This window comes from Theropithecus gelada, chromosome 16, assembly GCF_003255815.1.
Source record: "Theropithecus gelada isolate Dixy chromosome 16, Tgel_1.0, whole genome shotgun sequence".
Taxonomy (NCBI): domain Eukaryota; kingdom Metazoa; phylum Chordata; class Mammalia; order Primates; family Cercopithecidae; genus Theropithecus; species Theropithecus gelada.
In genome coordinates, this window is record NC_037684.1 from 63757436 (window position 1) to 63771232 (window position 13797).

At 49.3% G+C, this 13797-nt stretch overlaps 2 protein-coding genes across 3 annotated transcripts in view; both read left to right on the forward strand.

Annotated features, from left to right (window-relative positions):
* Positions 1–526: 526 nt before the first annotated feature.
* SLC35G6 (solute carrier family 35 member G6) lies at positions 527–3382 on the forward strand. Its single transcript, XM_025362484.1, has 2 exons — positions 527–704; positions 1135–3382. Exons 1-2 carry the CDS (start codon positions 702–704, stop codon positions 2146–2148), a joined length of 1017 nt encoding a protein of 338 aa, XP_025218269.1. The 5' UTR covers positions 527–701; the 3' UTR covers positions 2149–3382.
* Positions 3383–3524: 142 nt separating this feature from the next.
* POLR2A (RNA polymerase II subunit A) overlaps positions 3525–13797 on the forward strand; it is a 32508-nt gene continuing 22235 nt past the window's right edge. For both annotated transcript variants that reach the window (XM_025362035.1, XM_025362036.1), the window contains exon 1: positions 3525–4012. In XM_025362035.1, coding sequence (XP_025217820.1) covers positions 3920–4012 — 93 coding nt within the window. In that variant the 5' untranslated portion in view covers positions 3525–3919. The remainder of the gene's footprint in view (positions 4013–13797) is intronic.

The window sequence follows — 13797 nt, forward strand, 5'->3', positions numbered from 1 at the left end:
CTGAACAGCTTGACCAACATGGTGAAACCCCATCTCTACCAAAAAAAAACAAACAACAAAAAATATAATTAGCCGGGTGCAGTGGCTCAGGCCTGTAATCCCAGCACTTTGGGAGGCCGAGGTGGGCGGATCACCTGAGGTCAGGAGTTCAAGACCAGCCTGGCCAACATGGAGAAACACCATCTCTACTAAAAATAAAAAATTAGCTGGGTGTGGTGGTGCATGCCTGTAATCCCAGCTACTTGGGAGGATGAGATAGAATTGCTTGAACCTGGGAGGCGGAGGTTGCAGTGAGCCGAGATCGCACCACTGCACCCCAGCCTGGGCAACAAGAGCGAAACTCCATCTCAAAAAAAAAAAAAAAAGAAAAATTAGCCAGGTGTGGTGGCGCACGCTTGTAATCCCAGCTACTTGGGAGGCTGAGGCAGGAGAATCGCTTGAATCTGAGAGGTGGAGGTTGCAGTGAGATGAGATCACACCATTGCACTCCAGCCTGGACAACAAGAGTGGAAACTTCATTTCAAACAAAAAAAGAAAGAAAAGAAGCAGAGTTAGACTCAGTGGGAAAATAGGCGCACTACCACCTCAGGAGGGTTCCAGGGAAGAACCCCACCCCCACTCCAACCAGGTCACAATGGCTGGAGCTCTGAGGGGCCCAGGCTCCCTGAGCCAGGAGGAGAGAGGAGAAAGTCCAAGGAAAGATGGTGAGTGTGGGGGCCAGGGGCCCAATACTCCCTCCCTATAGCTCCTGGTTGCTCCATTTCCTCTCCTTTCCTAAAACTTAGCTGTCTCAGAGATACCCACAAATAGAATTCATAATGGTGTACCCAGGTGTCTCTGGAACTTGTGGCATCACACAGATGCATAGCATCTGAGGCTTCCTCCCCTTCCTCAATCCAAGAGGGCATCCTGGTTCCTTTTTCTCCTCCCAGGAACAACTTACCTAGGAAATGATACTCCAGGACTGCTCACTCCTTGCTTCCTGCTGCAGACCCACATTATACCATCTCACTCATCTTTTAGGCCCTTTCTAGCTCCCAAGAGTTCCTCCCAGACCCCATCCTCGCATCTGCCCTGCCCCAGGTCACCCGGGCTGTGGCTACTGTCTACCCTGAGCTCCTTTCTCCCTAACAGGCTGGCAGTCACCCCTACTTCAACCTGCCCGAGTTCACGCAGCCATCGCCGCCCTCCACTCCACCCAGCCTCCCCTCGCACCAGCGCTGCCAGCCCTCTGATGCCACCAAGGGTCTGCTGGTGGCCCTGTTGGGTGGGGGCCTGCCTGCTGGCTTCGTGGGCCCCCTTTCTCGTATGGCTTACCAGACTTCCAACCTGCCCTCGCTGGAGCTGCTCGTCTGTCGGTGTCTCTTTCACCTCCCTATTGCCCTGCTACTTAAACTGCGTGGCGACCCACTTCTGGGACCTCCTGACATCCGAGGCCGGGCCTGCCTCCATGCCCTGCTCAATGTCCTCAGCATTGGATGTGCCTACAGTGCGGTTCAGGTGGTGCCCGCTGGCAACGCTGCCACTGTTCGCAAAGGTTCTTCCACCGTCTGCTCCGCCCTCCTCGCCCTCTGCCTTGAGAGCCAGGGTCTCAGTGGCTACGACTGGTGTGGACTGTTGGGCAGCATCCTAGGACTAATCATCATTGTGGGACCTGGACTAGGGACACTGCAGGAGGGGACCACGGGTCTCTACACTGCCCTGGGTTATGTGCTGGCTTTCCTGGGAGGCCTGACGCTGTCCCTGGGGCTTCTGGTCTATCGTTCTCTGCACTTTCCCTCCTGCCTCCCAACAGTGGCCTTCCTATTTGGCTTGGTGGGGCTGCTGGGCTCTGTGCCAGGCCTCTTCGTGCTGCAGACCCCCGTGCTGCCCAGTGACCTTCTGAGCTGGAGTTGTGTGGGGGCAGTGGGGATCCTCGCCTTGGTCTCCTTCACATGTGTGAGCTATGCGGTCACCAAGGCCCACCCTGCCCTGGTGTGCGCTGTCCTGCATTCTGAGGTGGTGGTGGCCCTTATACTGCAGTATTATATGCTCTATGAGACTGTGGCACCTTCTGACATCATGGGGGCAGGGGTTGTGCTGGGCAGCATTGCCATCATCACAGCCCGGAACCTCAGCTGTGAGAGGGAAGGGAAGGTGGAGGAGTGAGATAGAACTTGGGAGCCCGGGGGTTGGGAGGGGCAGGGGTAAATAGAGGCAAAGACTGAAGACGAACATGGGAGGACAAGTGACTGGAAAAGAACTGGTGTGGGAGAGGGTACCTCTCAGAGTCAAGGGTGACTTGGGGACTTGGTGGAGAGTGACTACCTGGAAGACCTGGAGCCAGCCTGGGACCAAGGGATGTGGAGTCCAGGCTGGGTCCTGGGAATCAGGGCATAACTAAGGGGTAAAGTCTGAGGAGCAGATCCACGGCAGGCAGGCCGTGGGCCACGGGGAGGACTTCACTCAGCAGCAAAGAGAAGAGCATTGGGGCTGGAGTGTTCCGGCAAAGACAGAGCCAGCAGCTGCGCTGGGGGAGGGGAGCGTGCCTCCCCACCCCTCCCCTCACGGCGAAGGTTTCCTTTTCTCGTGCTTGTGCCCCCCCCTTGGGGTGGTGACGTGACATTGACATCAAACAAGGATTACTCTGAATGTGGCTGTGCAGTGGTGTCGTCTCTGCTTTGGAGGGAGAGTGGAAGTCCTACGACCGTTCTCATTGGAGAATCCCTTGGGATCCCCGCCCTCCATTTTATTCCTGAAATATTCTACAGTGTGAAGGATTTCCTAATGTTCAGATGCCTTGACCCCAAATCCCTCAGGACTTTCGTGGCCCGCCCCATGGCTAATCTGCTTTTCTCGGATTGTCACGGTCCCGTGATCTCTCCCGGACAGTGGCCAGGCTCCTTCCAGAGCAGGCCTCCGAGCTGAAGTCTCTTCGAGCGGCTCAGGCCATGGATCTAGGACCATGGCTCGGTACGGCGCGGCACTAGAGGCCAGGAGATGCCCACCCGTCTCTGGGGGCCGTTTGACCAACATCGGCTACTTCCGGACAAGCCACTGGTCCCGCCATCTTGGCTTGTTCATGTATATTCAGCAAGAGAACTGCATATTCATGAGCAACCGCCCTCCCCCGGGAGCCCACTCGGGAGGACCCGCCCCACCCCGCCTTCATTACCGATTCGCAGAGCAGACCATTTTCCAGCTGGGGGGGGGTGCTACGAATGAGAGGCTTTTGCTGTAGATGAAACCGTTGTCCAAACTAGAATGAAAGCGGCCCAATTTTACCCTCGAGTCTTCAAACCTTAAATCTCAGTGCAGAAGGGAGCAGCGAGGAGAGGCGGTGGGATTAAAGAAAAAAATTCCTCTCTCCCAGTCACTTCAAAATGTCGCCCAATCAGCGAGCGGGGGGAGGACCTACGACTCTGGCTCGCACCCCGTGCGGGCCTGCGCAGGCGGCCCCGTAGCGCAAGGGAGGGCGGGAAAGGAAGGGGCGGGGACGCGAGGGCGAATCTATAAGAGGCGTCGTTCGGCGAATTCGCTGCTCAGAAGCGCCGAGAGCGCGGCCGGGACGGTTGGAGAAGAAGGCGGCTCCCGGAAAGGGGAGAGACAAGCTGCCGTAACCTCTGCCGTTCAGGAGCCCGGTTACTTATTTATTCGTTACCCTTTTTCTTCTTCCTCCCCCAAAAACCTTTTCCTTTTCCCCTTCTTTTTTTTTCCTTTTTGGGAGCTGAACAATTTCCGGTAAGGGAAAGAAGGGCTCCTTTCGCTCCTTATTTCCCCGCCTCCTTCCCTCCCCCACCTTCCCCTCCTCCGGCTTTTTCCTCCCAACTCGGGGAGGTCCTTCCCGGTGGCCGCCCTGACGAGGTCTGAGCACCTAGGCGGAGGCGGCGCAGGCTTTTTGTAGTGAGGTTTGCGCCTGCGCAGCGCGCCTGCCTCCGCCATGCACGGGGGTGGCCCCCCTTCGGGGGACAGCGCATGCCCGCTGCGCACCATCAAGAGAGTCCAGTTCGGAGTCTTGAGTCCGGATGAACTGGTAAGAGGCTCTGCCCTCCCCTTCCTCCCTCCTTCCCTGGCGGGCGGGGCCGGACGGGGGCTGCGGAAACTTGGCGCTTTCTCGCTGCCTTTGGGTGACGGGCCAGGAGCATGGCTCAGCAGCGCCAAGGCTGTGCAGGCGCCAGTCTCGGACCTCCCAGAGTTGTATTTTGCAAAGAGTTGAGCAAACTTAGCGCTTTGTCCGAGACAGGGGGCTGGCTGGAGGGTAAGAAGGAGAGAGAGAAGGGTGACTGATTTCCCACTCCAGAGTTACCGACGTTAAAGGCGATCAGACGAATCCTAGGGAGTGTTTACAAGTTTGGTTAAGAAGCCAAACCCCAGGTAGCTTCCTCGTCTTCTGTAATACAAATATTAATTGAGTGCCTGCTGTATTGTAGACAGAAGAGACTCTGGGGTTACAGAGGTGAACACGACAGACCAGGACCTTAAAGAGCACTGTCTGTGGGAAAGGGCAGGCGGTAAACACGAATACAATAAATGAACAAGATAATTCAGTTAATGGCAGTTGTCTCGAGTAGAGTGAAACGGGGTAATGCCACGGAGAGTCACTGAGCTGGGGCTACTTTATTTTGTTGTTTTTATCTTATTTTATTTTTTTGAGACTGGGTCTTGCTCTGTCGCCCAGGCTGGAGTGCAATGGCAGGATCTCGGCTCACTGCAACCTCCGCCTCCCGGGTTCAAGCGGTTCTCCTGCCTCAGCCTCCTGACTAGCTGGGATTACAGGCATGCGCCACCATGCCCCGTTAATTGTTGTATTTTTAGTAGAGGAGGGGTTTCGCCATGTTGGCCAGGCTGGTCTCGAACGCCTGCCCTCAGGTGATCCCCCCCCCCCTTTTTTTTTTGGTTTTTGGTTTTTTGTCTTTTTGAGACGGAGTTTCGCTCTTGTTTCCCAGGCCGGAGTGCAGTGGCTGAACTCCTGACTTCAGGTGAACCACCCACCTCGGTCTCTCAAAGTGCTGGGATTACAGGCGTGAGCCACCGCGCCCAGCCGAGGTGGGGCTACTTTAGATGGGATGGTGTTAGGGTCTGGGAAGGCCTGTCTGAGAAGACTTTACCCGAATAATGAGAGGCAGCCAGTCATCGAAGCCGTAGTTTCTATGGCGAGAGCTTTTCCGGCAGAGGAAATAGCAAGTGCAAAGGGCCTGAGGGAGAAATGAACTTGGGCTTGTCCTAGAGGGTGAAAGGCGGCCGGTGTGGCTGAGGTTTAGTGGATGAGAGAAGAAGAGTGTTACAGAAATTGGCTGGAGAAGCATGGAATATTGTATATTATGTTAAGGAGTCAGGACTTAATTCTATTTTCAGTAGGTAGTCCTTGGACAGTTATAAACAGGAGAGTGACAGCAAACTCGCATTGGAAAAAATACTGCTGTAGTTGCTCTATGAAGAACTGATGCGGGAGGAGGAGAGACCAGAGAGAGGAGGGCAGTCCTAGGGGAGAGCTATTGGTGACTTGGACTTCTTCCCTTGTGGAGCTAAGTGGAGGGAGCCCACTGGCTGGAAAGAATGGAGTTAAGTGGCTGTTTGTGGATAGAGACCATTTTGCTGGAAGAAAATTCAGCTATGTGAGGAGTCAGAACGTCCTGACCTCACACCATACCACAGAATCAGTTCCAGATGAAGTTAAGACTTAAATCTAAAAAAACCCATAAAATACTAGAAAAAAATAGAAGGCTTTTGCAGGGCTCATACCAGAGACAGAAGTCCTTAATAGTAGTTAATTATAGGTAAGTTTCATGGAATGCCTAAAATGAGCTAAACGTTATATATAAGGAAGACCAAGGCAGATTTCACTACGTAAAAATAAGAGCCACTTCTGTTTACAGAGGCACTGTGGCAAAGCTGAAAAACATCAGGAAACAATACTTGCAATTATGCAGACAAGGTTAAATTTATCGATGTACAAGGAACACTTACAAATCAGTAAAGAAAGTACCTATCTACTAGAAAAATGGGTAAAGGAGATGAATAGGCAGTTCACAGAAGTAGTGCAAATGGCCAACAAAGAGTTGGCTTTCTAATTAAAAAGATCCAGATTAAAATAAAATTATTTCTCTTATCCAACTTTTTTTCCCTGCTGCAAAAATATTGGGAAATAGACATGCTTATACATTTTTGGTAGAAAGATAGATTGGTAAAACCTTTTTGGAGGATGGTCTGACAGTTTTTTTTTTGTTTTTTTTTGAGACAGAATCTCACTCTTGTCACCCAGGCTGGAGTGCAGTGGCACAATCTTGGCTCACTGCAACCTCCACCTCCCGGGTTCAAGAGAGCCTCCTGCCTCAGCCTCCCGATTAGCTGGGATTACAGGTGTGTGCCACAACATCTGTCTATTTTTTGTATTTTGTATTTTTGTATTTTGTATTTTGTATTTAGTATTTTTGTATTTAGTAGCTATCCGGGGTTTGGCTTCTTTTTTTTTTTTTTTTTTTGGGCCAGGTCTCGCTGTGTCGCCCAGGCTGGAGTGCAGTGGCGCGATCTCGGCTCACTGCAAGCTCCGCCTTCCAGGTTCACGCCATTCTCCCGCCTCAGCCTCCGAGTAGCTGGGACTACAGGCGCCCGCCACCTCGCCCGGCTAGTTTTTTGTATTTTTTTTAGTAGAGACGGGGTTTCACCATGTTAGCCAGGATGGTCTCGATCTCCTGACCTCGTGATCCACCCGCCTCGGCCTCCCAAAGTGCTGGGATTACAGGGGGTTTGGCTTCTTAACCAAACTTGTAAAGACTCCCTAGGATTCGTCTGATTGCCTTTAACATCGGTAACTCTGGAGTGGGAAATCATGTTACCCAGGCTGGTCTTGAACTCCTGACCTCAGGGGACCCGCCCACCTTGGCCTCCCAAAGTGCTGGGATTACAGGCATGAGCCGCCATGCCTGGCCTCTGGTCTGACAATTTTATCAACTTTTAATATGTGAATCATTTGATCAAGCATTACCACTTACAAAAATTCATCCTTAGGTTAGAAAAGCTTAATTCTCCCTTTCCCAGTTTTGCATGGTTTAGTAAATGTTTCTCCATCCGTTTGCTCAGGCCAAAAACCTAAAAGCCATCTTTGATTCTCTTTCTCACAATCTCCACTTAGTCCATCTGCCAGAGTGTCAGTTCTACTTTTCAAAATATGCCTGGAATCCAGCCATTTATGACCATCACCACCACCGTGTCCCACCATATTCCACCTTACTGTCATCTTTCCTGTGGAGTGCTATAGTAGCCCTAGTTGGTCTTCCTACAGTTTCCAAGAACAGCTAGAGCAGGCTGGAGAGAGCTCTTCATCCCTTCCCTTCCCTGCATGGAATCCTCTCCAGAGGTTTCAGGACTCCTTATTCTGACCTATAAAGTGCTGTTTTATTTGGCTCTTGCTTGCCTCTCCATCTCATTACTAGTCTCTTCTTTGCTTTTCTTGAACCATGCTGACTGCTTGCTCCTCTAACACTGCAAGCTTATTCCCACCTCAAGGACTTTATTATTCACTATTCCTTCTGCTTGGAACAACATTGCTCAGACCGCTTCTCTGCATGCCTGTTCCTTTATATCTGTTCTCTGTTGAAATTGAATTTTTTTTTTTTTTTTTTTGACACAGGGTCTCCCTCTGTCCCCCAGGCTGCAGTGCAGTGGCTCGATCACAGCTCACTGCAGCCTCTTGGGCTCAATAGATGCTCCCAGGCCAGGTACAGTGGCTCACGTCTGTGATCCCAGCACTTTTTGGGAGGCCGAGGTGGGCAGATCACGAGGTCAGGAGTTTGAGACCAGCCTGGCCAAAATAGTGAAACTGTCTTTACTAAAAATACAAAAATTAGCTGGGTGTGTTGGCACACCCCTGTAATCCCAGCTACTCAGGAGGCTGAGGCAGGAGAATCGCTTTAACCTGGGAGGTGGAGGTTGCAGTGAGCCGAGGCCGTGCCATTGCACTCCAGCCTGGGCGACAGAGTGAGACTTGGTCTCAAAAAAAAAAAAAGATGCTCCCACCTCAGACCCCCAAGCCCCACCTCAGTAGCTGGGACTATAGGCTTGTACCCCCATGCCTGTCTAATTTTTAAATTTGTTGTAGAGATGGGTTCTCACTGTGTTACCCAGGCTGGTGAACTGGGCTCAAGCGATCCCCTTGCTTGGCCTCCCAAAGTGCTGGGATTCCAAGCATGAGCCACTGTGCCTGGCTGATGTCGTATCTTTAGGAGCGCTTCCCTGACCACTCTGTTTAAATAGCATCCCCTGCCCTGCCCTTGCTTTCTCTGATCATTCTCTGCTATATTTTCCTTCACAGCCTGTCACTCCAGAAAGGATTAGTTTTTCTGTCTTTTGCTTCCTTGCTAGAGAATGTATTTCATGAGGGACCTTGTTTGTGTTATTCGTGTTCCCTCAGTATCTCAAGTAGTGCCTGGCACATGATAGACATGTAATAAAAATGAGTTGAATAAACAAGTGAATGAAATAATGGGACAAATATGCATAGATAATGTAGAAGGACTTTTATTGCAACATTGTTTGAAAGTGACAATTATAAATCAGTATTTACTAATAGGAATCTTGGTGAATAACTTAGGGTGTATTATTACCATGTAAGAGAAGAACTTCCCAATAGGGTCCCACACGGTGCTGTTGCCCTGAGACACACATTCACAGTGGGTACAGTGAGGTATTTTAAGTTTCCAAGAGAAGCACAGGTACATTTGTCAGATACCCTGGAACTCCTAGTTCCTGGTAGTTCCATTTCAACATTAGATGGTGCCAAATCCCTTTCTATGATGTCATATTTTTGTGAAGCTGGGTTTTTAGCAGTTGCTAAGTACAGGCAAAAATCAGTTTGTAGAAGAAATAAAGGTGGTGCTGTTTAGTCTGATTTCCAAGGTTTGAGAGGTACACTGCCTAACGGTCGCCATAAGTGAGTGAGATGGTTATTTGGGAAAGAAAGAAGAATGTTATTTTGTTTTAATATATTAAAATAGTATTTTCAACTTATGTGTATTTTTTCAAATGGCTAGTTAAGTTTCTTTTTTTGTTTGTTTGTTTGTTTGTTTGTTTTTGAGATGGAGTCTGGCTCTGTCTCCCAGGCTGGAGTGCAGTGGCGTGATCTCGGATCACTGCAAGCTCCGCCTCCTGGTTTCATGCCGTTCTCCTGCTTCAGCCTCCTGAGTAGTTGGGACTACAGGCGCCTGTCACCACGCCTGGCTAATTTTTTGTGGCTAATTAAGTTTCTAGGACATAAATGCTTAAGTTGTTTGCGCCTAGGTGCTTAATAAGTCACTGTCTTTTCTTTGAGACGGAGTCTTTCTCTGTTGCTAGGCTGGAGTGCAGAGGTGAGATCTCAGCTCACTATAACCTCTCCCTCCTGGGTTCAAGCTATTCTCCTGCCTCAGCCTCTCAAGCAGCTGGGATCACAGGCACTCGCCACCACACCCGGCAATTTTTGTATTTTTGGTAGAGATAGGATTTCGCCACATTGACCAGACCAGTCTCAAACTTCTGACCTCAAGTGATCTGCCCACCTTGGCCTCCCAAAGTGCTGGGATTACAGGTGTGAGCCAGCGCGCTCGGCCGTGGCTCTCGTTTGACCTAGTGAGTGCTGTGAGAGTTACTGAAATGGAAGGGCACTGTGGGCTGATAATGTTAGGGAATCTGTGGATAAATGAAAAAGTTACTCAAGAGTGTGCAGAGTCAAGGCCTTATGTTAAAATGGGAACATATTTACATTTTTTTTAAAGCATGGAAAAAAAATGGGTGCTGTGACTCATGCCTATAATCCTAGCACTTTGGGAGCCTGAGGCAGGAGGATCACTTGAGGCCTGGAGTTCAAGACCAGCCTAGACAACAGAGCAAGACCCTGTCTCAATTAAAAAATAATAATAACAAATGAACTGAGCACAGTGGCTCACACCTGTAATCTTCGGGAGGCCAAGGTGGGCAGATCCCTGAAGGTCAGGAGTTCAAGACCATCCTGTCCAGCATAGTGAAACCCCATCTCTACTAAAAATAACAAAAATTTGCGGGGTGTAATGGCGGGCACCTGTAATCCCAGCTACTTGGGAGGCTGAAGCATATGAACCACTTAAACCTGGTAGGCAGAGGTTGTACTGACCCGAGATTGAATAATAACAAAAGTATGAGACACTGTTGACAAAGGTCTACCAGAGTCATTTCTGGGGTGTAGGATTGTTGGGCTTTGGTAGTGCTCTGTATGTCTGTGGTTCATATGATGTCTGTATTTTGAGGGACCAACAGATGGTTCAGTTTTGGGTAGAAGGATGGGTGAGGGTGAGTGAGGGGCCTCCTGTTGTGAAATAGGTGGTATTTTAGGCTAAAATGTTTTACAGAAGTCTTGGGGGTCAGAGTATATGGAGGTACAGAGGGCTCTTTGAATTGGCTTTGAGGTAGAGCTGTTGTCCTTGCTATTAGAAGATGGATTTAGATGTTGCTAGGTGAGGGTAAGATTGCAAGGAGGTACTAGAACTTTGTACAGCATGTGCACAAAATTTTGGGAAAAGATGGTGCTGGATTTCATTCGCAGTAGTTGACCCCTATTTATTAAAAACAACTGTCTGGCCAGGCGTGGTGGCTCAAGCCTGTAATCCCAGCACTTTGGGAGGCTGAGGCGGGCCTGTAATCCCAGCACTTTGGGAGGCTGAGGCGGGCGGATCACAAGGTCAGGAGATAGAGACCATTCTGGCTAATACGGTGAAACCCCGGCTCTACTAAAAATACAAAAAATTAGCCAGGTGCTGTGGCGAGTGCCTGTAGCCCCAGCTACTCAGGAGGCTGATGCAGGAGAAAGTCGTGAACCCAGGAGGCGGAGCTTGCAGTGAGCCAAGATCGCATCACTGCACTCCAGCCTGGGTAACAGAGCCAGTCTCCATCTCAAAAAAATAAATAAATAAAATAAATAAAAATAGCTGTCTACCATGGAATGCATAACTTATTTATATCCTGACTTATTTAAATAAGGATTTAAAGCAGTATTCTTTTTCCTTTTTTTTTTTTTTTGATATGGAGTGTAGCTCTATTGCCCAGGCTGGAGTACAGTGGCACCGTCTCTGCACACTGCAACCTCTGCCTCTCAGACTCAAACGATTCTTCTGCCTCAGCCTCCCGAATAGCAGGGACTACAGGAGTGTGCCACCACACCCAGCTAATTTTTTTTTTTTTTTTTTTTGTATTTTTAGTAGAAACGGAATTTTACCGTGTTGTCCAGACTGGTCTTGAACTCCTGACCTCGTGATCCGCCTGCCTTGGCCTCCCAAAGTGCTGGGATTACAGGCATGAGCCACTGGACCCGGCCTGATTTTTGTATTTTTATTAGAGACAGGGTTTTACCATGTTGGCCAGGCTGGTCTCAAACTCCTGACCTCCGGTGATCTGCCTGTGTTGGCCTCCCACAGTGCTGGGATTATAGGCTTGAGCCACTGCGCCTGGCCAGTAATGTATTCTTTTAGGTAGAGTGTGGGCTACATTGATGAGTCAGAAGATGATCCCTGTGTTCAAATTATTTCTTGTGAGGAATTTCCTATGTATGCAGCAAATAGTTGCTGAGCCCTCACCGTATGTTGGTTACTGTGCTAGGTGCTGAGGATATGAAAAGAAAACATGACCCTTGCCCTCAAGGATTACAGTCCAATGGGAGAGACAGATGTGTCACCAAGTAATTAAAATTGGGCTGAGAACCTTGCTGGGGTGTGCATAAGGCTAGGAAGAATTAGAGAAGACTCATAAGGAGGTACCTCTGAACTGGGTCTTAAAGAATAAATGGAAGTTTACTCCCAAGGGGGCATGTGAAGCAAAAGGAATTTTGAGAAATCCATTGTATTTAGAACATAAATGTGGGAGGTGGGTAGGAGAATGTGGTACCAAGTAAAGCTGTAAAAGAGACTTGAAGCCAAGTTATAATAAGGACCTTGTTAGCTTTGCTAAAGGCAGAGGAAAGAGAATGAGTATTTACTGAGATTCAATGACAGCCCTTTTGTTCTGTGACCTCAGGGGCAGAACCCAAAGAGAACCCAGCCTGACTGGCCACCCCCTCAAGTGTTTAACCTTTATCCTGTAGGCAGTGAGAACCAGTGTTGGCCGAAGGGTTTGGGGCTAAAGCAGTTATAATTTAAAATATAATTTAAATTATATAAATGTATAATTTTTTTTTTTTTTTTTTTTTTTTTTTTTTTTTTTGAGACGGAGTCTCGCTCTGTCACCCAGGCTGGAGTGCAGTGGCCGGATCTCAGCTCACTGCAAGCTCCGCCTCCCGGGTTCACGCCATTCTCCGGCCTCAGCCTCCCAAGTAGCTGGGACTACAGGTGCCCGCCACCTCGCCCGGCTAGTTTTTTTTTTTTTTTGTATTTAATAGAGACGGGGTTTCACCGTGTTTGCCAGGGTGGTCTCGATCTCCTGACCTCGTGATCCGCCCGTCTCGGCCTCCCAAAGTGCTGGGATTACAGGCTTGAGCCACCGCGCCCGGCCTAAATTATATAAATATATAATTTAAAATGACAGTTTGAGACTTGGTGCAGTGGCTCACACCTGTAATCCCAGCACTTTGGGAGGCTAAGGTGAGTGGATCACTTGAGGCCAGGAGTTTGAGACTATCCTGGCCAACATGGTGAAACCCTATCTCTACTAAAAATACAAAAAATTAGCCAGGCGTGGTGGTGAGCACCTGTAATCCCAGCTACTTGGGAGGCTGAGGCACAAGAATCACTTAACCTGAGAGTCAGAAGTTTCAATGAGCCAAGATTGCGCCACTGCACTCCAGCCGGGGTGACAGAGCAAGACCCTCTCTCAAAAATAAATAAATAAATAAATAAATAAATAAATAAATGAGAGTTCATGAACTTGGTGGTGGAAGGATAGCTCTTCTCATTAACCAGGATATGCGTGTCTGCTGTCACCCTCTGACCCAGTCTCAGAAAGCCTGGAAGCAGAATTAGTTATTAGAAGGGTGGTTGGCTTGGTCGGCCTAGACTTTGAGCAGACAGAGGTTGAAAATGTTGAGCGGGATCTCTCCTAGGCCCCTCTGCAGTGTCTGTTCTGGAGGCCAGATTTGTACTGCCTTTTTTTTTTTTTTTTTTCTTTTGGTCTCTCATTCAAGGTGAGCAATCCCCTTCATGTTTCTCACCAGACACAAAGCAGCTGATGAGGTTCCAGCTTTGCAAATGTAGTCATACTCGAGGACTGTCTCCCTGAGATTTCGTCAGGTCATGTTGATGAGAGTTTTGAACCTGTCTGAGGCTGAGAGGTGTTCAGAACTTCTTCAGCTTTGCATCTGTAGAGCATTTTGGTTTCTACCCAGCAGTGGCCAATCAGATCTATTATGAGGGGATTACTGGTTTGACTGTCAGAAGGTAACCTCTCTTTTTCCAGGATTTTTGAGGGTACCTCCCTGCAGTGGAGAGTTGTAAGCAGCAGGTCAATTTAACAGACATTTATCAGGAGCCTACCACGTTTCAGGCAGGCACATGGGATTCAGGATGGTTGAGGGATTCTGCCTGCCAGAGAGGTGCTTATAGTTATAGGAAAGACAGACACCTATAGGTCATTTTATTGCATTGTTGTATGTGCAGTGACAGAGGGGCTGTGGAAGCACAGAGGAGGGGTGCCTGTCCATTTTGCGGAGGCTGTGAAAAGGCTTCCTGGAGGAAGCAGTGCCTGAGCCAAGTCTTGAAATAGGAGTTCTGCAGTGGGAAAAGCATTCCAAGCAGAGGCGCTAGCATATGAAAACCCCAGAGGAGGCCAGGCGTGGTGGCTCACACCTGTAATCCCAGCACTTTGGGAGGCCGAGGCGGGCGGATC